The sequence below is a fragment of the Microchirus variegatus genome (assembly GCF_963457635.1).
Source record: "Microchirus variegatus genome assembly, chromosome: 8".
In the NCBI taxonomy this organism is placed as follows: Eukaryota; Metazoa; Chordata; class Actinopteri; order Pleuronectiformes; family Soleidae; genus Microchirus; species Microchirus variegatus.
In genome coordinates, this window is record NC_139809.1 from 11,822,188 (window position 1) to 11,846,117 (window position 23,930).

Genomic DNA, 23,930 nt, shown 5'->3' on the forward strand with positions numbered 1-23,930 from the left:
TACCACTATTGTGCACATCCTGTGTTTGTTACACATGCAACATGTCAGAATTTGGGGGATAGGAAAGAGGAATATCACTGAACACTTTCTTTTTTACTGTACGATGCACATAAGGCACAAGGTGTCTTAGAATATAATCATCAACGCCACTGTCAATGAATCAGTGTATAAATGAACTGTAGGGCTTTTGTCACAGTGTTTTACAACATCAGTTAATTAAATTCAAGCTTTATTTTTCTAATTTATTCAATAAAAACCTAACATGTGAAAGATTCAGCTTGTCTAATACACAGAAACAAAGCATATTCAAAAATAAATGTAATATCACTGAACACACAGCAGTACTTACTAATAATGTGTAGGTTGTTGACCTCTGGTGGGCGTTCTCTGTATTACAAGTGGGCCTCAGCCTGGGTCATTAAAAATAATTGAAACATATATTCGTTGTTCTGGGGCGGGAATCTAATCTAGTCTTCTTCTCTCTCTTTTATTTTTTAAATTCACATTTTAATTATATATGTTGTGTGTGTTCAAGTCAATTTAAAGAACTTAATTAGCCCCACTAGGGCAATTAGTTCAGAGCAGCATGGCGAAGACAACAAAACAAAAAAAGAGACGACACATGAGCAGCAAACGCTGCCAGGCTCGTGCACCAGGAGACACGTTTAGTGCAAGTCGTTGATTAAAGAACAGGAGAAATAATAGAAATTTGAAATAAAGCGTTCATAATGAACGATTGGCACTGTGAGGTGAAATTGTATTAAACTCTTTCTGTGTGATTGGAGACAAAGACATGATTAAATATTAATACTAGGGGTATTTTCATTTGATTTTCGATTTTTTTTTTCTCCCCCTGAATCATGATATTTCTACTAGTTTGATGGGTAAAGAAAAACCTACACGTATCAGTTGCAAATTGACCTCCAAACGTTTATGAGTGTGAGCCGTAATCCAGGTTTTTTCTTTATTTTAAAGGTGCATTATGTAATAAATCTAAAGCAACTGATCGTAAAATCCTCCTAATATGTCACAGAGACTCAGGAATAATGTTCATTAACAAACTGAACTCAACAACAACAACAGTACAGACTGTAATATTTGCATTAAAAAAATATTTTGCAGACTGCAAATCATGTTTATGTTTTGAAATCATGTTTTGGTATGTGGCGCCACCTACCGCCGTCTACCAATCATTGCAGTCAGTAGAGTCTCATCTGCTGAGCAAACGGGTTGTCAGTTACGTCAGAAAAGGAAACCTAAAAGACCTCTGTATTTTGAATTTGAGTGCAGTAACCGTTTTTGGCCACATTCTTACATATGGCGCCTTTAAACATGGGCTCACATTTGGGCCATGTTCATTTTTGTGCAGCAGTTTATTTTATTTACTTACAAAACTAGCTCAGTTAACTCTTGAGTAGGCAAAGCTAAAAAAAAATTGGTAATTTACTTCAAAAAACTGTCCAATCTGTTTGAGATAAATGTTAGACTGACTGACTTATAAGTCATGAGCATTGAATTGTAGTAGTTGTAGTTCCATAAAATGCAAGATATTTTGGTCTAAGGAGGAAAAGAAAGTCACAATTATCAGCACTATCGAATAACAGGGCTTGTGGAATCACAATACAATTCTTTACATTCTTATACAATCAAATTGTGACAAAAGTATATTTTCCCAGTCAAGAAAAACTGAAACACACAGAAGAGTTGTCTTCCTGTCTGAATTTAATGTAATAAAGGCAACATTTTTATTAAATTCTGAACGTCTCTGTCCCTCTTGTTCCTCAGGTGTATGATTTCCCGCCGTCTGTCAGCAAAGACGTCCCTGACTCGCAGCCGATCCGGGAGGAGACCTACGACGTGCCGCCCCACTTTGCCAAGCTCAAGTCTCACGGCCCCGTCCCTGGGAGCCAGTACCTGCACAACAACAACAACAACCTCGCGGACGACGACAACGAGCCCCCCATCCCCGAGGACGTGTACGACGTTCCGCCTCCCATCCTCACCGACAAGCAGTATCACAGGGACAGGAGCGGCGCGGGCCAGGCCACGCAGGACATCTACGACATCCCAGCCAGCCTGAGAACAGGAGGTCACGCCCCGGCTCAGGATGTTTACGACTTCCCCCGGGAACGAGAGGAGAGAGGAGGAGATAGAGAACACTATATCTATGACGTCCCACCACAGGTAGGAGACTAAAGGAGTGAGCTACCTAGAACTGTCATCTTAAAACAGTGATGTTCATTCACTCATTCGTCCATCTCATTTGTCATTATTGATAAGATTCACACGTCTGTATAAGATACCTAGCTTACCTTCTGTGTGCCCTGTGTTGTCCAGGTCGTGCGTGACGTCCAGTCCACCAGCGAGGAGCTGGCCATGTCCTTCAAGCGTCTGTCAGCCTCGAGTACGGGCAGCACGCGGAGCAACCACTCGGCCTCGTCCCTGGACATGGTCCCTGTCCGCGACACCTCCTCCTCGTCCTCCTCGCTCCCCGCTGCCCCTGGCTGCGTTTCAGGGAAACCCCTCATCTTGGACCTGGAGCAGGCCATGGAGCGTCTGTCCCGCCTGCAGCAAGCGGTCGAGTCCAGCGTCTCCCTCATGATGTCATTCATCACAGGGAGCTGGAGAAGCCCCGCTCACCTGGAAGGGAACCTCCCTGCCATTCATCAGGCGGCCGACCGTGTGCGCGCCACAGTCCGAGACTTCCTAGAATTTTCCCGGGGCGCTGTGGCGAACGCCGCCCAGGCCACGGACCGGTCTCTGCAGAGTAAGCTGGGCCGTCAGGTGGGGAAGATGGAGGAGGTCTTCCAGAGTTTGGTCCGACACAGTCAAAGCTTAGACGCCGTTTCCTGGTCACACACGGCGCTCACGGCGCCGCCGCCAGGAGGCGACGACTTAGACCGGCTAATCATGACGGCGCGAGGCATCCCGGACGACACCAAGCAGCTCGCCTCCTTTCTTCACGGCAACGCCTCGCTTCTCTTCAAACGGAGCAACCGGCAGCAGCAGCAGCAGCTGCCGCTTCCTCCCATCCCGGGGGAGCTCAGTGGTCACATGACAGGATCAGGAAGTGGCACGTATCAGGGCGGGGAGAAGGTGAGCATCCAGTCGCGGCCCCTCCCGTCTCCGCCAAAGTTTACAGCTGCAGAGGAAGAGGAAGGTGGGGACAGGCCGTATGAGAGCACAGAGGAAGGCTGGATGGAGGATTACGACTATGTACATCTACAGGTACATACACACACACACACACAAGTTAATTTCATTAGATTACATATATTTTAAAAAATTTTATACATATATATATGGAAGTTCCTTGTCACTTGACATATAAACTGTCCTTGTGCTCTCAAACATACATATGCTTATTATGTGTTATATTATACACTGTGTGTACAGTATACATGTGAAGAGCAGTGTGACAGGTTGTGGTTATATTATTTCAAATAATGGTAATGGAGTTGCATTTTGACACCTGACTATGATTTAACTGTGGTTAAATTATAATTGAAGTTCATTTTGTTCACATTCTCGTCACTGAGATTTATTGCCATTTGTTGCTGATGTATTTTCTAATTTGTGTCTAGTTTTTAACACTTGCAGGCAAAATGACAAAACAATAAATAAATGAATATATAGATAAATATGCAAATACATTAATAGACTAATAACTAAATATATATGTGTAAAAATACATAAATAGCCCTTTTCATGACGAAAATGTGTTTTTATTTTTTTATTTATGTATTTAAATATGCATTTATTTATTGTTTTGTCATTTTTGGTCCTTCATATACAGTTCATTTATAGAGTGACGTGGCTATCTGGAAATAATTCAGACATTATTGTAGTGTCTAATAAGCCCATGAGGGCTGGGCACCATGGTGTTTGACACTTGAATAAACAACTTAATCAATCAATCAATCAAATATAGAGACCCCCTTAAAACAGTACATATTTTGTCTTTCTCATATTTTTAAATTTTGATAAAAACACAATTATTTCACTGTGGTTTTAGGTCGGAGAGGTTTTTATGTGCCATAGTTTTTTTTTGTCAAAGTAAATGAATGTTATTGTATACAGTTGTATACATGGACACAAGCGCACTGTTTCTGCAGTTCCTATCATCACCACTAGATGGAAACAAAGAATTGTGTTTGAACTGAGTGTAACCAAGTGGCGTAACTGTGTGTGTGTGTGTGTGTGTGTGTGTGTGTGTGTGTGTGTGTGTGTGTGTGTGTGTGTGTGTGTGTGTGTGTGTGTGTGTGTGTGTGTGTGTGTGTGTGTGTGTGTGTGTGTGTGTGTGTGTGTGTGTGTGTGTGTGTGTGTTGCTTTTCTCAGGGGAAGGAAGAGTTTGAAAAGAACCAAAGACAGCTGCTGGAGAAAGGCAACATCATACGACACAACAAGACACAACTGGAACACCAGCAGGTACCTGTGTGTGTGTGTGTGTGTGTGTGTGTGTGTGTGTGTGTGTGTGTGTGTGTGTGTGTGTCAATCTGAAATAATAAATTCTATGACCCACCTCGCCACAACTGCAGTTTAACCACATGTGCACCGGTGTAACGTGCATAATTAAACTAAGTAAGTTAATAACTATAATTTAACGCCTGCTTCACTATTTATTTTTATTTTTTTCAGTTTTTTTGTAAAACAAGTACAGTTGAAAATGCATAGATAACAATAATCATTATTAATTATTAGCATTCAATTTTTAGCAGTATTTAGCATTTTGCTTAAATACTGGTGTATTAATCATCACAGAATAGAACAATGATTAAAGATATATGGATTTTTTTCTCAAAAATAGTAAATTATTAGTAATGTGACTTTTAAAGATCCTCGTGTCAATTATAATATATATTAGAAAAAAAATTATATTTGTATATAAGTACGGTTTTCTTGCGTTTACCTTTTACATCTTGTGTTTGTCCTGTTTTTCCCCCTCGCGTCTCATCGTCTTTCACCTGTGTTCCATTTTCTTCTGTCTTCGCCTCTGTGCTTTCCAGCCTCTTTGTCGGTCCATCTATTCTGTGCCGTCACATTCTGTTCCCTCGTCCTACGTCTTGTGTTCCTTAAGGTTTATTAAACTTTATTAAGTTTCATGCTGTTCATCTGCTTTTATGAATATTTCTGCCCCACGCGTTCTTCTTTTTTGTTTCCCCTCGTCTCATCAAAGAAGTTTGTTTCTTGTTGAACTCTTTTACAGCGAGACAGAATCTAGTCCATCATTGGCAACAACTGCTTACAAAGGCAATGAAGCAATAAAAATACATGTCAATGTCAATGTGGGCGGAGCTTTGTGACTGAGTGGGAGGGGCTAAGGTCAGAGAACCTGTGACCTGGGGATGAGAATGAATTCACTCTTTTTACTTGCCTCCTGCATCTTAAAATTACTTTTATCTGAATTATTTAATCATGTTATTGATTATTTGTTCTAAAAGTGAAATATGTATATTAAAATTTTGCAGTGCCAGAGTTTAAAGGTGCCATACGTAAGAATGTGGCCAAAAACCGTTACTACATTCAAATTCAAAATACCGAGGTCTTTTAGGTTTCTTTTTCTGACGTAACTGGCAACCCGTGGTTGCTCGGCAGCTGAGACTCTACTGACTGCAATGATTGGTAGACGGCGGTAGGTGGCGCCACATGCCAAAACATGATTTTAAAACATAAACATGATTTGCAGTCTGCAAAAGATTTTCTTTAATGCAAATATTTTGGCTGTACTGTTGTTGTTGGTGAGTTCAGTTTGTTATATGAACATTATTCCAGAGTCTCTGTGACATATTAGGAGGATTTTATGGCCAGTTGCTTTAGATTTATTACATAATGCACCTTTAATTATGCTTAGAATCATATAAAACTTGTCATTCAGTATTAACCCTGTCCTCTCTCTCTGTGTAGATTAAACAGTTCGAGCGGCTAGAGCAGGAAGTCAGTCGGCCAATCAACAACGACATGACAGGCTGGGTCCCGCCCCCCCACCACCCGCTGGCCAACCAGCTGCCCCAGAATGGCTCCGGAGGCCCCGCCCCCGCCGCCAAGCTGTGCCACGGCGACAGGCAGCTCCTCCTCTTCTACCAGGAGCAGTGCGAGCAGAACGTCACCACGGTGACCAACGCCATCGACGCCTTCTTCACCGCCATCAACTCCAACCAGCCGCCCAAGATCTTCGTGGCGCACAGCAAGTTTGTCATCCTCAGCGCGCACAAGCTGGTGTTCATCGGCGACACGCTGTCGCGCCAGGCCAAGTCGCCCGACGTGAGAGCGCGGGTGGCGCAGAGCAGCAACGCCCTCTGCGAGAAACTCAAAGACATCGTGATCAGCACGAAGACGGCGGCGCTGCAGTATCCTTCGCCCGGAGCCGGCAGAGACATGACGGAGAGGGTGAGGGAGCTGGCGGGGTATACGCAGCAGTTTAGGATGGTGCTGGGGCAGCTGCTGGTGATGTAGGGTTTGTGGAAGGAGGAGGGATAAGGAAAAAAAAAAAAGACAAACAATGACACAAACTGGGATGTCCCAGGAAGACGGGGCAGTAAACTCTCCTCCCTTTACGACCCCACCCCCCACCCCAATACACAAGGTAAGAGGACCAGGAGCACAAAGTGCTGCCCGAGACCCTGTACACCCTTCCAGTGTGAGGTTGGAGACCCTGTGTGCCTCTAAATAGGGTGAGGCTTTCCGTGACTCCTGCTAAGAAGCATGGGAAATCCCGTGTGGCCCTTGGTCTTGGGGGTCTGGGACCCTGTCTGGGACAAGGACCGCTGACCTCACCTCCATCCTCTGCTCCCTCCCTACCTCACACCTGTCATCCCTCCTTCCACTGCGTGCTTTTTATTCTAGACAAAACTAAAAGAACATTTTATCATCAGTGGGCTGGGCCAATGGTTGTAAAAATAATCACTGTAAATATTTAAGTTACCTATTTAGTCAAAAAAAAAACGGAAAAAAAAAACACAAGACTGAAGAACTTCCAGTATATAAATATAAATATATGGCTCTTTTTGTTTCCTTTTTTCTTTTATTTTTGAAGAAAAGATGAAAACCTAAGTGTAGTTTTTAGACAATATCAACAATTGTTATTATAATTATTGCTTTACTGTATGATTATGGCTCTGATTCTCCATCCTCGTGTCATTATTGTAATGGATGTGTCACTTCCAGACGCTCTGTGTGACTGTGTTGTAGTGCGTCGATGCCCCGCAGACACAGCGGGCCGGCGCTCGACTCCCCCCGACCCCGACGCGTCTCCTCTGTGTGTCGTCATCGCCCGTGGTTCCACGTCGAGTCGGAGCCACCAGTGGCAGCAGTCCACGCTGCTGCCACAAGATATCAGCAAAACTGTTCTTACACATGATCTCAGTGCCATGTCGAGTGCTTCTTTTTGGGAAATCTATACGTAAGGTGTTTTGTAAGAGGCATGTATTAGAGAAGAAGAAGAAGAGGAGTGTGTATAAGGTTCAAGACGACAAAATGAAATTAAAAACTGCTTTGTCTTCCTTACTCTGTTGATTCAGGCTCAAATGATTCTCATTGTACGTGAAAGGTCCAACTGCTTATGGCGCTTTCCACGTGTGCATCTTTTTCAGTGTTTTCAGTCGTGCGGCAGCCACGCTTACTTTTACTCTCTTCACGCTCTGCTCAAAGGCGCCATATGTAAGAATGTGGCTAAAAACGGTTACTGCACTCAAATTCAAAATATCAATTTCTTTTAGTTTTTGTTTTTTGTAGCTCAGACGTAACTGGCAACCCGTGGTTGCTCAGAAGCTGAGACTCTACTGACTGCAATGATTGGTAGACGGCGGTAGGTGGCGCCACATGCCAAAACATGATTTGTTGTCCATTTTTTTTTTACAGAATTAAAACCTCTGATGTCTGATTTTCCAGCTTCTTAAATGTGAGTATTTTCTGCTTTTTGTTCATTTCTGTTCGTCGCAGCGCTATTGCGCTATGGCTGATGAAAATGTGTGTTTTAATATAATTTCTCAGCCTTTTGTCTGCACTCACGGTGGTCAGAGACCTGACTGTTTTGGCTGAAAAAGAGTTGAATGAGATCATAGATGATTGAGTATGAGTGAATAGTGAGTTGTGAGGAAAAGACGCGGCCATTTACACCTTAATAGCAATTCACCACAATTAAGTTACTGTAAGTGTTTTTAAGCCTGATAAGTGATAATGTCGTAAATTGTCCCATCACTGTATATGTATATATGTATGTATATAAGTATGTGTATAAATATATAAATATATATATATGTGTGTATGTGTGTGTGTATATGTTTAAATATATATATATTTATATATACACACATATATGTATATATACGTGTATATGTATATATGCATACACACATATATATGTGTGTATATTTGGTTATATATATATGTATACATATGCATATGTATATGTATATGTATATGTATATGTATATATATATTTATATATATATACATATGCATATGTATATGTATATGTATATGTATATGTATATGTATATGTATATGTATATATATATATAATGTACTGCCTAAACCACAGGTTACTTATTGTACCGTAACAAACCACATTCAAAATCCTTCTAATCCAAAGAGTGTTTACATGCAAATTAGTAATCTACCTTCAAGAAATGCTGTGTCACATCTCTCTGTACACTGACACACATTACTGATGGAAGATAAGTAACGACATCCGTTTTTGTTTTTTTTGCAGAAACCCCATTTTTATTATCCTGCTATAATATAATATAATAATAGCAATAATATAATGACAAAAGGAAATAAACCCAAACCCTTTAATATATTCAGCGATGGGAGTCGCATGAAAACAGGAAACAGCAAAGTTTCAACAGATCGTCGTGTAATATTAAGGGTATAATAAGTCTATGTAAATGTGTCAAATGAGACAAAGCTTGTTTCGCTCTGGATTGTGATGAGAATCCACTGCTACCAGGGGATTCTGTTGCCCTCATAGTCCAGAAACATCCCGCTGTCTTTGTTGCTGAGTGATGACATCACACTGAACATGCTCAGTACGCTGTCCTCGGTGGTCATTGGAGCCTGTGGACGCGAGTAAGAGGAGTCAGTGAACTCATACTGTGATGTAAAGGAGAGTGTAAAGGAACTCATTCGTTTATTTTTAGCAGCATTGTCATGTTATCCATAATTTAGAATTAATTTGTAATCAATTTTTATTGTAATGCCCTTTATTGTGGCATGCCATATTTTTGAAACGAGTCCAAGACACACTTCGCTTACTATATTTTTATTTATAAAATTATGCACTTTATCTTTTGAAATGCCTAATGTTTTATTAAGCAATTTGTGCTATTTAAATAATTGTTTTTTTTATTATATTAGTATTATTATTTGAATGATTTTGCTTCTCGGAGTTATCTCCACCCTCAGCTGGTGATTAGCACTATTACTCTTCGTACTCCTATGTATTACTCACTCTTTACTTACTTTTACTGTTACTTTTAATCTCATTTTAAAAATTATTTTAATTGTAGTTTTAAGTCTTGTTTATTTTATTTTATTTTTATTTATTTTTTTAAGTGTAATCAGTGTTGTTTTCCCACCTCAGTGGACAATAAAGATTCTTTCTATTCTGTTCTACACTGGAAAAAAGAATATGGTTGACAAACAAACAAAAAAAAAGTTAATTCAAGCTAAAGTAAGTAAATTGTCCTCATGTAACAAACTGGAAATGTGATTTATTTAATTTAGCAATTAGCAATTTAAAGTGAATTTTTTTAGGTTAGACAACCATTTTTATTTGGTTTTTTTTTACAGTGTATTCTATTCTATTCCATTCTATTGTATTCTAGCAGCCATTGTCACAGTCACATCACATGTGTAAATAATCAAAGGAAAAACTTCAGTTTCCAGTTAGAAAACATTGTCTAATGGTGAAAATAAACACTCTGTTCATATATCACACACACACACACACACACACACACACACACACACACACACACACACACACACAAAATTGTCAACAATTTGACAAAACCATCATACTATACTATGTCGTTCAAAAATTTGAGAAAAAAATGTTTTTGTCCAAAATTTGAAAAAAACTTAATTCTATACTATGTCGACCAACATTTTTAAAAACATTTGACCCCAAATTTTTGGTCCAAAATTTTTGGTCCAAAATTTTTGGTCCAAAATTTTTGGTCCAAAATTTCACAAAAACGTCATACTATACTATGTCGTCCAAAATTTGAAAAAATCTCTGCCAAAAAATTTTTGGTCCAAAATTTGACAAGAACTCAAACTATACTATATCGTCCAAAATTTGAAAAAAAAATTGACCCAAAATTTGACAAAAACGTCATACCATACTATGTCGTCCAAAATTTGAATTTTTTAATTTTTTTTACAAATTGAGTATAGCATGTTATAGCAACCTAAGGAAGTGATTTCAATGAAAACAAAGTGAGGACCGGCCAAAATGTCCTCACTTCGTAAAAATGACCTCACTTTGTTGGTTAAAAACCCTCATTGGTCCTCAGTATGCCGCAAGTACAAGAACACACACACACACACACACACACACACACAAATATATGTCTCCATCATCTCACGTGCTCTCCTCCCATGTCAGTGAGCACCCAGCCAGGGTGGATCGCAGCCACCAGGATGTTGTGGCTCCTGAAGTCTTCAGCTTGACAGCGAGTCACCATGTTCAGCGCTGCCTGGTGACCAAACACAGGCACAACACACATTTATATAGAAGGTAAGTGCTTCCTGAGGCCAAAGACTGGGTGAGGACCCACAGGTTGCGTTGCAGGAGATCATTTTTGGCGTCCCAAATCAATTGGCAGAATTGTTTCAAGCCTTAAACTGGAGATTTACATCAACATATTGCCCTGATTTAACTCTTCAGAAGAATCACAGGTGCTATAGAAATGGTAGTAAAACAGTCACAAATGCGCTCTTGTCACAGTTTATGTCGGGTCACAGTGGTTTGTCATGTTTAAACGGAAACCATAAAGGAAAATTTGGGGAACTGAGAACTGTAATTTTGACATAATATTTACCCTCCCGGAGGGCTTTATCTGCTTTGAGCTATTCTGCGAACCATTGGGAAACTTTACATGTGTACATTTTGTGCAGGAAAAGGGTTTTATGGTACAGACATACAATCTATGAATCAGAATCAGATTCTTACACATTGGACCTTTAACACAACGAGAGTGTAAAGAAGGACAATAGAGTCTGTTCTTGATGCAAGTGTTTGTACTTTCTTGCAAAATTCAATAAAACAACTGCGGGCGAGAAACCATGGGTTGCACACAATTTTGACAGCATTGTTTCTAGTTCTGCTTTCTAACCTGCAACCGATTTCGTAATCATTCCAGTGTGGACATGAAAGACAAATGATTCTGATTGAACTTCAGATTGCAGTCCTGCCTGGACGTCGTCACGTTGACAAAAACTGGATTGGATTATACCTTGCTGGCCCTGTACGGATACATCTGTGCCAGAGCGAAGGTCTGTGGTAAATTCTCCATAGAGGAGATGAGTGTGGAGATGTTGATGATGGCTGACCTCCTGCAGGACATTTTATCACCTGAGACAGAAATATGTGTTAAACGTTAGACAGCTATACTGAGCCATGCTTTTTCATACCATACAAAAAAACAGGCACATTTACAAAAACATTTCCTGTCGCCAGAACATGTTCACATAATAAAGATGGCTTTAGTTATAACGCTTCATTATTTGTGGCCCCTTCTTTGCTTCATCTCTGTCAATGTGGCCTTCTGGATAAAACATCGTCGATAGTGTCTGCCAACAGATCTGCTTCCAAGCAGGAGCGTCGCAAAGATAGAAACAAAAACACCCAAACTAGGCCCAATTCTAATTTGGATTGGTTCAGTTTGATGTAGAGCAGATGGCGTTTGCTGGTTTTTGAAACTCTGGGAAGCTCATTTCAGGCCCAGTTCTAATATTGATATACATTTGTACATGAACTCTGCAAACGAACAACTACTAGAACAAGAAAAATAATAATAATATACAATAATTATGAAAAACGAATTAAATTAATAATAGTGATTTTATTTACATACGTCCGTACAAATGGTCTATATCACCTGAGCAAATAACACAACAACTAGTTATTTGCCGACCACAAAATCCACACAGGAATGAGGCAGAAAAGGCTCCGCTGTCGTGTATGTTTCTGCAACGCTGTCAATCAAAAACGGGCTCCCAGAGAAGCCGAGCTTCCCTGGAAGTGAGTGGATTTTTTTTGGTTTCTTTGTTACTGTACTTTTATATATTAAAAAACTTTTTACTTTACCTTTTTGTCTTAGTTTCGCATACAACACACACACACATCCATGCACCCACACTTACAGCTGATTCCACTGATTACAGACATAGGATATATTTTGTTAAAGATTATTGTTTTTGGTTAAAATAAATATAAATATTTAACCACATCTCTCTTGAACACGATTGTTTTTTTGTCAAGTCATCTGAGCCAGTCTTGACAACTTTAATTTGTTATTTCATATTTCTAGCAACGAGCATATTTTGAGCAAGTTACTCCACTACAGCTGGGAATTGAACCCTCAACCAACTCGCCATACCTCTGAGCCGCCATGGCTCCATCCTAACTCCTCACTTTTTAAAAGTACTTTTACTTCTAAATCTTAAATACATTTTATATCAGACAATGACTTTTTTGATACTTAAGTATAGTAAATGTCTTATACTTAAAGACGTTTTACTTAAGTAATATAAAAAAAAGGGATTTCTAACTTCTAAGTGTCCCTTTAAGGTACTTTATACAAGACTGTGCTTGAAACACAGTCTTGTTCTAATCACGTTTAGCGCACGTTTAGTATTGAAATGTAAATACAACCCTTTGCAGTAATCTCCAGTGGATGCGGGGGCCCCTTCGTGCTGTGCACCTGAGGCCCCAAAGGTCTGTTAAAATGCACAGCTGCACCACATCTTCTAACTCTATAGAATCAAAGAGTTTCTCTGTGTTTCTGTGTCTTCTGTTTTATTTCCCCTCTCAAAGATCTCTGGACAAACACGAGAGCCTTAATCAAATTAAAATACATCATGTTATTTTAGTTTATGGTGACTCTGTGTTGCAGCAGTGAAGTGTGCAGACTGCAGTCCTTGAGTATTAATACCCCCCCCCCCCCATTTCCGTCCTGCAGAGAGTTGTATTGACCACAGCTTTCATTCGCCGCTATTCGAAGCATGTTTGCTGGAATCTGTCAGTCACTAACTCGGTTATACTCGGTGCATTGTGCCCATGTTTGATACTTTCATCCTCCCAGTTCCATTACAACAACATCAAGGCCGTGCAGCGCTCTCTGCTCTTTGCTGTTTTATTCATCTGTAATACATTGAGTCAGAGTGAGCATGATGTGTTTTGAGAGAGCTGCTGGTTCTCATAAATAAACACTTATACAAATGTATGAGTCTGAGTTCAATCGGCTGCATCAAATAGCACATAACAAGGAGCGGCCTGGTGTCTTTAGTTAAATGTTGCTGTTTTACATTTCTGTAAACCATGGGAAATGTTAGATTTGTACGTTTTGCACAGAAAAAAAACATGTTTGAATGAGATGTTTCTGGCAAAATGGTTTCATACGTGTCACATGGGTGACAAACAGGTTTTTTAACAATGGGAATGGGTTTAAACAGAGTATGTCAAATTTAATCTGGACCTGTTGAGAGAATAAGATTAATCTCAACATTTTGAGAATAGAGTTGGAATATCATGTGGAGAACACGCCACAGAAGCTCTGTCAGTCTGAGACGCATGCATGCTGAAACTCTTTTCTTGACTCGAAGTGGTAAAACCTGTCCTAAAGCTCGAGATATTCCCACTGTACTAACTGAAACTTTGCTTTTAGTCTCGACATGTCGACTCTTAACTCAACACGTGGAGATTAAATCAACTTTATGTCTCGAGCACATTTAAAAACACAACCAAGGTTGACCAAAGTTATTTTTATTTAACCCTTTAAGGCCTATTTATATATAAATTGAATACTATTTTAATACATTGCATGTATTAAATTACTATTTTTCCATTTTTATATCTCTATTAGTGTTCAATAAAACGTTTAGTTTATGGTTTATGGCTTTGTTTCAAAGTTCCTGCATAATTCTGTGTGTTCCATTCCAAAAATGAACACCAGATGGCGCGGTTGAGCTGTGTCTCTCTTTATTGACCTGCATCTCAGCGATGGAAGGGTTTATATGAATGATTCACAGCCAATGGAAGGACGGTGTCGTCTCGACATTTTGATTGACAGCTTTGTTAGCCAATGAGAAGCAGCAGAACGCCCGGCTGTGCCCGGCTGCTGCCTTCGTATATGCCCGGAATGTTTTGAGTGTAACACAGGAAGTGTTCTGTTTAGATAAAAAACAAAAATTGCTTTTCAAGGATAAACATCAAAAGGTAAGATTCATTTCACAGTTGTCGTTCGGCGAACCATTTCTGTTGTCTTTATTCTTTGGCTTTTATCTCCGTAATGCTTTGACGTAGACGTATCATCAGAAACAGCGGAGTCTCTGCTTTCGAATTGAAATCCGTATGGAGTGTGTTTTGGACTAGGTGTTAGATCCAGAAATGCGGCGCGTGTCCTCCCAATTGGGGGACCTTTAGGGCGGTATAATCCCTAAAAATTGATTTTAAGTAAAAATAATGACATGGTGTGACAATGAAATGGTAAAAACTACATAGAAGGTTGACTATTCCTATCCTGAAGTGAAGGCCAAGGAGAAGAGTCAAAAGCAGTGCTGGGTGTAAATTCCAAGTGCTGCTAGTTTAGTCATTTGACTTTCAGTTTCCCTTTAGGGAACACCTCAAGGGACATCTGCTTTACCTATATCCGTACACTATTGTGTATCTAGTTAAATTTTAAAGGTGCATAGCCATTAACATTAACATTTGTAGCGATCCTTACTTTTTAAAAACTTTTAAATGCGCTTATGGTCATTTATTTAATCCAGTGGATAATCTAAATGATTGATTTGAAGAGAGACTGAAGTTAATAGATGCAAAACAAGTCAACAATATAACATTATTACTGAGAGCAATGGAACAACATCACAGGGCAGCACAACCACTGGTAATGAGAACTTCTCTAAAACGGTTAAACCTGGTGTTAGAAGAAATCCACCAGCAAAGCAGCAAAGGGGCGAAGTAAAAAAAAACAAAAAAGAACAAGAGCGAGAACAGCTGATGACCAGTTGATGATCAGTCCATATAAATGACGGATTGGTGAGAGCCTCACCTAACATTTTTATGATTGTTTGACCACAATAAAACAACAAACCCCTTAACCAAACCTGATGCTTGTGTTTGTTCAGTTCAGTGTAAAGTTAGCTGGTCCCCGGTGTCTTGGGGCCCCAAAGTCTGCTAAAATGACGGCAGCAAAAAATAAAAAATAAAATCAATCCTGGTTTTAACCCCCTGTAACTCACCGTCTTTCACAGTGTTATAGGGACATCCCTGTGTGTTTTTATGGAAATGAAAGCTGATAGCTCACGGGAGGAAACACAGAATGAGAATATAAATACTTATATTACTGCATCTGTAACCAAGAAATGATCATCATCACACTTGTTTCTTCATTTTAGATGAAGGAGGTGCCAGACTTGGTTTAAACTCTATCACAGTGATATTCAGTTATATTCTGTTGACGTGTAAATGAGTAATCTGTCGTTTGGAGAAAAGAGCAATTTTCTAATATTTGGTTATATAATTTTTAGGTTAGATTTTTTTATCTTTCTTTTAAGTACTTCCTGCCACATTTCCTGAAATCTGATCCTTTGACCTTTTTGTTTTTTTTTTGGTGTGATGGCTGTCCGTGAATCACTTTAAATCTGGATTTTGGAAAAGTTCTTTACAAGATTCACGACAATCCAAGACCAGTAATCCAGCCTTCTTACGATCCTTCATTTTCCTTTCCAGTGCCATAGCTTCCATGTTATATTGTTGTTTTACGATGTTTTTGCTTGTGTGTTTTACTGCTCTATTTGAATTCAACCAAACTGGCCCACAGCTGTGAAGCCAAAACGTCAACTTATTCTCTTGTTCCATGTTTACTTTTCATATTCTTCACATGAAATAAAAAAGACATTTACCCTCGCCAGACGACTCTTTCTCTGCTGCTTTCTGGAGGAGCGGCAGAAGCATCTGAGGAGAGAGAGGTGAGAGTTGTTGTTAATAATCATATTAGCCTCGATTCGCATAGCATTTTTAGCAGTTTGTTTGATGTCATCACAGTGTTTTAAATGCATCAAACTGCTTTTACCAATTGTTTTTTTTTTGTCCCATTGTAATAAGCAAAGCCCATCTTTATTTTTCATTTCAGGTTGAGGCAAAGGGGCTGCGTGAAGCTTGGAAGGTTGCAACCACAGAACATAAAACGTAAGACACAAACTGAAACAGCAAAGACGTAAAGCCACAACTGATCAGTAAAAATGTGCGAGTAAAACGTACCTTTAATTAAAGCGGACATAGACCGGAAGTTCCAATTAAGGCTGTTTTTTAGTGTGTATCTACGTCATTACCTTGTTTATGAAGCCCTGAAGGTTCTAAACAAACAGTTCAGCCACTGCTGAGAACGCTGTGTTTTTATTGTAATCTCGGGCTCAGCGAGATCTCTGAAAAAACCAGGTGTGGTTACGTTAACACCGGTTCTCTGGAACACCAGATCGTCCTGCCCTTGCACTAGTCCGGGCACATCCGGTTGCGTACATTGAACCGCAGAAGAAGAATAACGTCCGTTGTGGAGGTGTATTTGATTGAATAATAAAGGAACACAATTATCTCCATATTTTATGATTTCTTTGTTATGTGGAGCAAAGAAACAAAGAAAATGTTCACATTTAAGAAGCTAAAAAAAACAGAAATCTTGTTTTAATAATTAAAAAAACTTCATAGCGATTATCCATTAATGGATTAATAGATTCTGAAACATTCACATATTTTATATAAATTCCTTTACTCATCTGTTCATGTTTTGTTGCTTTCTTTAACTTCTCTTTCTTAAAAGTGTAACATTTAGGAGGATTTATGAACAGATATTACACGACCCATAAACACAGTGTAAAGTTGTTTCTAAAACAACAATTGTTTAGTATTAGTAAAGAACTGGACCTCTGTTTGTGTCTGCATCGGTGAGATAGAAAACGTGGGACAAACCGACCTTAGCGAGCAGAAACGGTCCAGTCACGTTGGTCTCGAACACGTCCATCATGTCCTTTTTCTCAGTCTCAGCTAATGGAGCTGGGCTGTGAGGTCTATTCATCCCAGCATTGTTGATGAGGAGGTTCAAACCAGCGTCGCCGATGCACTCGCTCACAGTCTGCACGGCAGCCGAGACGCTGGCCTCGTCTGATACGTCTGCAGGAGGACAGGAAATATTCACTCAGAGACTCGGAGACTCAGAGACGTGTGATTCTCTGAAACACGATTCATCGAATTCAATCAAAACAGAAGAAAAATATTAGATTTTAGATATTAGATCAACTCTTTGTCTAAAACAGAGGTCTCAAACTTGTTGACGTGTAGATTCACTTTGCTAGTACAACTTCACCTGAACAACTATAACTTCTGCAAGTAAAGCTTCACTTCTACTAGTACTACTTCACTTCTACAAGTATAACTTCACTTCTACAAGTATAACTACAAGTAAAACATTATATCTACATGTACAACTTCTCTTCTACAAGTACAACTTCACTTCTGCAAGTAAAGCTTCACTTCTACTAGTACTACTTCACTTCTACAAGTATAACTTCATTTCTAGATGTACAACTTCACTTTTACAAGTATAACTTAACTTCTACAATTAATACTTCACTTCTGCAAGTAAAACTTCACTTCTACACGTACTACAAGTACAACTTCACTTCTGCAAGCAAAGCTTCACTTCTACTAGTAATACTTCACTTCTACAAGTATAACTTCACTTCTACAAGTCAAACCTCACTTCTACTAGTACTACTTCACTTCTACAAGTATAACTTCATTTCTACATGTACAACTTCACTTTTACAAGTATAACTTCACTTCTACAATAAATACTGCACTTCTGCAAGTAAAACTTCATTTCTACAAGTACAACTTCACTTCTACAAGTACTTCACTTCTACAAGTACAACTTCACTTCTGCAAGTAAAGCTTCACTTCTACTAGTACTACTTCACTTCTACAAGTATAACTTCATTTATGCATGTACAACTTCACTTCTACGTGTACTACTTCACTTCTACAAGTCATACTTCACTTCTACAATAACTTCTTCATTGTTACAACTACAACTTCATTTCTGCAAGTAAAGCTTCACTTCTACTAGTAATACTCCACTTCTACAAGGGTAACTTCACTTCTTACAAGTAAAACTTCACTTCTCTTTTACAAGTACTTAAATTCTACAAGTACATCTCGACACATATGCATCTACTTTTCCTGCTGCTGCTTCTGACAACTGAGTCTAAATCAGGCGACGTGTAACGGCACACCAGCTACTCATCTCAGGCACTTGTGATAGTCCTGCGCTATCTACTCTGCCCTGTTTTCATGTCCTCTTAATGTGTGACTGTGTGTGTGTGTTTGTGTAATCTTTATTGCTGCTCTTTTCCACATCTAAGGGTGAATTCCAATTCCTTGCCTAACCCTCAATCTCAAAAATGCGTGCTCCCTCTAGTGTAAGTGCTGTCCCGATTCTCAGAAAAATTCAGTTGAGGGCCAAGTTCAAGGGCTGCATCGCCCTCAATATTGAGATTTTCCTGCACCACCCTTGGGAGCAAGGGCTACCCAGAATGCATTGCGTGTTTTCACATAAGAAAGATGGCGTCGAAAAGCAGCGAAGCGAGTGCGATACAAATTAAATATTTTCTTTGTTAATAGAGATATAAAAATGATGAAAACCATTGTATTATCTTAGTTTAGGCCCATATTATGGATTACTGACGTCATTGTTGCGTAACATTTATTTTTATTTTACGATCTTTTGTCAATAGCCGGCCGCTGCGGACAAGCGATCGTTTGCTATCGTTTACTTTTCAATAAGCCGTGGTGTGTGGTAACTGTCAGCTGAATATGTCCGTGGTTGTGGTATTTGTATGAGTATCATCTCATAACTAACTGACAACCTAATAACTTGACTGACAAACTGATCGTAATAAATAATGGTGACGTAAATGTGTTCTTCTTCTTCTTCTTTTTTGGAGTTGACAGACTGGACGCAGCTTTCGCGTTATTCTGCCCCCTACAGTCTGAAGACGTATCTGCATTTAAGGGGTGTCCCATTTCTAAGTGACAAAATAACCCTCAACACTTGGTTTTGAGGGCCAGTTAAGATTAAGGGTTGAGCTTGAGGGTTAAGATTGACGGTTAAGATAGGAATTGGAATTGGCCCTAACACTCCATACTCTCACTGTGCATTTCACTTATTCATAAAGGTGTTTTGCTAAATCTAAACAGTGGAACTTTTTTTTGTTCTGAGGTCCTTACTTGGGCTTCAGGTCTGCCAAAGACAAAATACTTCTTCTATAAAGCACTGAATGAACCGTCCAGACCACTAAGGTCATCAGGGTCAGGTTTGCTCTGTGTCCCCAGAGCCAGGACAAAAACACGGGAAGCAGACGTCAGTTTTCATGCCTGAAATATCCGGAACAAACTCCCAGAAGAATGCAGGTCTGCAAAGTCAATTCATTATTTTAAATCTGCCCTGAAAACCTGCCTGATTGCCGCTGCGCTTAAATAAAAACTAAATTATCATCACTGCTGCACCTACAACTTTGAGTTTCTTTGAATTTCTTTTGCTCCCCTATATATTTAAATATTTTTATTGTTTTTTTATTACACCTTCTTATAGATTTAATGCTGCTGCTGTTTTAATCTTTCTTTTTTATAATAAAGCACAAAGAAATGTACGGAAATGTATTAGGGACACATGTAAAAGTCAGACTTCTGAGATTAAAGGAAAAACAGTCAGAATTCTGAGATTATGGTCATTTTATGTATATATATATATATATATATATATATATATAAATAATATTGATTTGATTAGGGTCAGAATTCTGAGAAAAAACTCTGAAAATGAGATTAAAGTCAGAATTCTGAGACAAAAATCTGATTAGAATTCTGACATTGAATAAAAAGTCTGAATTCTGAGATTAAAGTCAGAATTCTGAGGTTAAAGTCAATAAAAAAATGTTTTCATTTCAATTTGTGGCCCTATTAATCTTCGGTAACATGAGTAAAATGAGTTAAGCGTAAATGTAAACATAAAGGTAACAAATGACTATCTCACCACTTTATGGATTCTGAACGTGACACAACCGTGCGTGCATTTGATTGAACAACAACAGGCGTTTCCCGAAGCATGTTTACTTTGCATTAGCTAAGAATGTTTTTTATTCCAGCTTGTGAACAATGTAATAGGACATTCTTCACATACTTTACAAAATTTCATTACATGTCCGTTACATGCCAAAAAATGTTTAGGAGCTGCATGTTTGCTCTCAAGTTCCCAGGAACACTGCTGCGCTGTGAGGCCATTCTGGCACAGTGGGTCATAGTGGACCATTACACGTGGCCCGTAAATCATCCCCACCCCCCACCCCAAACACAATTATTGGCAAAGGCGAGGACTATAAAAGGGTGAATACATGCCTCCATCTTCCTCTCAAATAACTCCATTTGGTCCAAAAATATGTGGAAAGTCTTGGAGCTGCATAATTAAATCACCCCACTCCACCCCCTCCTCCATATGTCCATATCCATATGTGCAATGAGCCAACAACACTACAGGGGAAGTCTGGACTGGTTTGACGGGACTTTTTTTTGTTTGTTTTTTAAATAAAGAACCCAAGGCCACATACTGTGAATCATTCAGTCTCTGGACAACAAGAGCACGCTTTGCACTACTACTACTACTGCCGATCCTGTTTGCTGCTTTTAACACACACACACATTGGGTGCGTAGCTGCTCTACAATAAAAAAAAAATGCCCAGCAGACAAACAAAAGCCTGTGTGTGTGTGTTTTAGCATGCAAATAACACAGAACGACTCAGTGTGTGTGAGTGTATGTGTGAATATCAGGACAAGGGTTGCACAAATAGACATTTAAGCAGGTAACAGAACAACAGATTTTTATGTGGAGCAGTTTTCATTGTGACATGTTGTAAGCGAGAGTCTCTGCATGTCAGGCATGGCGTAGGGTGTGTACTTGGGTGACACGCACAGCACTGTCAACACTGGCAATGTGTCAGTGTATCATATGACAGCGCTTCAAAAAAACAAAAAAACAAAAACCTGTCACTTTTCCCCTTAAATGTTATCCCTGTTATCTCACTATTTCATTTAGCGAATGAACCATTTTCCGGTGTGTCCAAGTGCATTTCTATTTGACACAACAATGTGAGGGTGAATTGCCTTTACCTAGTTTGATTATTGTGATCTTTCCAGGATACTGAGTGGCAAGCTGCCTCAGGGCCTGGAAGGAACGGAGAGAGAAGGAATGAGAAGAGGATGCACAGAGGTGAAAGAAATACTCTGAATTCTGTATATAAATTGTGGATATTGTTGTGCAGATGACTTTAATGGATGTGTAGAATTCTTTTTAACCTCCCGCACACATAGATTATGACAGGCCGGACACTTGCTCGAGTGCATGGGTTCAGAGTCCATGGAAGGACAGTTAAAACACGTGTGGGTGCACACACGTGTGTGTTGACAGTACATATGGAAAATCATTACATGTAAATGTGTCTCTCACCTCAGCTCCGGTGCCCTCAGGCTTTCTGCAGCAGGCGTAGACGTGAGATTTCTGCCCCGTCTTCCTGGCCAGTTGTTTGACCAGCTCCAAACCGATGCCTCTGTTGGTGCCGGTCACAAAAATGTTGCCGTCCAGGTTCATCGACATGTTTGCATGTCTCTTGCTTTGAGAAAAAAAAATCTGCAGCTGCTTTGTGGCTGCGCTCTCTCCCTCTCCTGACATTATCTCAACGTGTGTGAGAGCTCTGGCTGCAAGGCGACTCCTGTGAGTGTGTGTTTGTGAGTGTGTGTGTGTGCGCCATGCACTTTATATTCAGTAGGTGGATACTTTTCAAGAGGGCAGGAGTAAGCCGCATGTTTACCTTGTGATCTATTGCATATACTGGACTTTTACCTTCCTTTACAGCACCACTTAAAGGGACAATGTGTATCTAGTCGCTGTATAATCGTTTTTGTTTCATTTTCGTAGTGTTTCAAAAAGTCATGTAAAATAACATGGTCGAGGGCCGCGGTTGCATAGCCACTGTTAGCAGCGAGACGCCATGTTTCTACCGGAGCCTGTAAGGACAAACGCGAGAGAACAAATCAAGCGTCTCTTTACTTGTAGCAGAAGTCCCGCCTCCACTCTCTCCGCTTCGTCTGCTACGGCCGCGGTAGCTCGCCCTCTCCCTCACCTCACGAACCTCATCTGCTGACACGGAGAAAGACAACGAGGACGACATTTGACCTGCTGAGGATACCGTTGCGCTCAGGGAAGGGAGGGGGTGAGCAGAGCAGCAGTTCTTTGTAGTAAATTTCAGCCTCTCCTCTAGATGGCACTATAAACGACTTACTTCACCTTTAAGTTAAAGGACTGAGTCACCCATTTTTCACCCCAGATCTTTTATCAATATTTGGACGACGTATGACGTTTTTGTCAAATTTTGGACCAAAAGACTTTTTCAAAAATATAGTCAATTTTGGGACCACATAGTATAGTATGTCGTTTTTTTCAAATTTTGGACCAAAATTTGTTTCGCAAATAACTAGTCAAATCTTGAGCGAAATACCGTAGTATGCCATTTTTATATTTGGACGAGGTATGACGTTTTTGTCAAATTTTGGACCAAAAAACGTTTTCAAAAATATAGTCAATTTTGGGACGACATAGTATAGTATGCCGTTTTTGTCAAATTTTGGACCAAATTTTTTTTGTGCAAATAACTAGTCAAATTTTGAGCGAAATACCGTAGTATGCCGTTTTTATTAATATTTGGACGATGTATGACGTTTTTGTCAAATTTTGGACCAAGAAACTTTTTCAAAATATAGTCAATTTTGGGACAACATACTATAGTATGTTTTTTTTTTCAAATTTTAGACCAAAATTTGTTTTGCAAATAACTAGTCAAATCTTGAGCGAAATACCCTAGTATGCCGTTTTTATATTTGGACGACGTATGACGTTTTTGTCAAATTTTAGACCCAAAATCGTTTTCAAAAATATAGTCAATTTTGGGACGACATAGTATAGTATGCCGTTTTTGTCAAATTTTGGACCAAATTTTTTGTGTGCAAATAACTAGTCAAATCTTGAGCGAAATACCGTAGTATGCCGTTTTTATCAATATTTGGACGACGTATGACGTTTTTGTCAAATTTTGGACCAAAAAACGTTTTCAAAAATATAGTCAATTTTGGGACGACATAGTATAGTATGCCGTTTTTGTCAAATTTTGGACCAAATTTTTTTTGTGCAAATAAACGGTCACATCTTGAGCGAAATACCCTAGTATGCCGTTTTTATCAATATTTGGACGACGTATGACGTTTTTGTCAAATTTTGGACCAAAAAACGTTTTCAAAAATATAGTCAATTTTGGGACGACATAGTATATATGTCGTTTTTGTCAAATTTTGGACCAAATTTTTTTTGTGCAAATAACTAGTCAAATCTTGAGCGAAATACCCTAGTATGCCGTTTTTATCAATATTTGGACGACGTATGACGTTTTTGTCAAATTTTGGACCAAAAAACTTTTTCAAAAATATAGTCAATTTTGGGACGACATAGTATAGTATGCCGTTTTTGTCAAATTTTTGACCAAATTTTTTTTTTGCAAATAAACGGTCAAATCTTGAGCTAAATACCGTAGTATGCCG

General features: G+C 39.3%; 2 protein-coding genes across 3 annotated transcripts in view; one reads left to right on the top strand and one right to left on the bottom strand.

Moving 5' to 3' along the window:
* Nucleotides 1-7,264, top strand: part of bcar1 (BCAR1 scaffold protein, Cas family member) — a 78,086-nt gene extending 70,822 nt beyond the window's left edge. For both annotated transcript variants that reach the window (XM_083894196.1, XM_083894195.1), the window contains exons 5-8: nucleotides 1,786-2,184; nucleotides 2,338-3,228; nucleotides 4,339-4,428; nucleotides 5,905-7,264. In XM_083894196.1, coding sequence (XP_083750322.1) covers nucleotides 1,786-2,184; nucleotides 2,338-3,228; nucleotides 4,339-4,428; nucleotides 5,905-6,453 — 1,929 coding nt within the window. In that variant the 3' untranslated portion in view covers nucleotides 6,454-7,264. The remainder of the gene's footprint in view (nucleotides 1-1,785; nucleotides 2,185-2,337; nucleotides 3,229-4,338; nucleotides 4,429-5,904) is intronic.
* Nucleotides 7,265-8,788: 1,524 nt separating this feature from the next.
* On the bottom strand, nucleotides 8,789-22,062 carry LOC310930516 (C-signal-like). Its single transcript, XM_083893534.1, has 7 exons — nucleotides 21,790-22,062; nucleotides 21,453-21,507; nucleotides 17,205-17,401; nucleotides 16,138-16,189; nucleotides 11,463-11,581; nucleotides 10,593-10,703; nucleotides 8,789-9,057 (listed from the first exon to the last, which is right to left on the bottom strand). The coding sequence occupies exons 1-7, from the start codon at nucleotides 22,009-22,011 to the stop codon at nucleotides 8,944-8,946; spliced, it is 870 nt and encodes a 289-aa protein (XP_083749660.1). The 5' UTR covers nucleotides 22,012-22,062; the 3' UTR covers nucleotides 8,789-8,943.
* Nucleotides 22,063-23,930: the final 1,868 nt, after the last annotated feature.

Coding starts and splice junctions, on each gene's coding strand:
- LOC310930516 (XM_083893534.1), bottom strand. CDS start 22,011: ATGTCAGGAGAGGGAGAGAGCGCAGCCACAAAGCAGCTGCAGATTTTT. Junction 21,508..21,789: donor CTGAGGGCACCGGAGCTGAG/GTGAGAGACACA, acceptor CGTTCCTTCCAG/GCCCTGAGGCAGCTTGCCAC. Junction 9,058..10,592: donor CTGACATGGGAGGAGAGCAC/GTGAGATGATGG, acceptor TCGCGTCCACAG/GCTCCAATGACCACCGAGGA.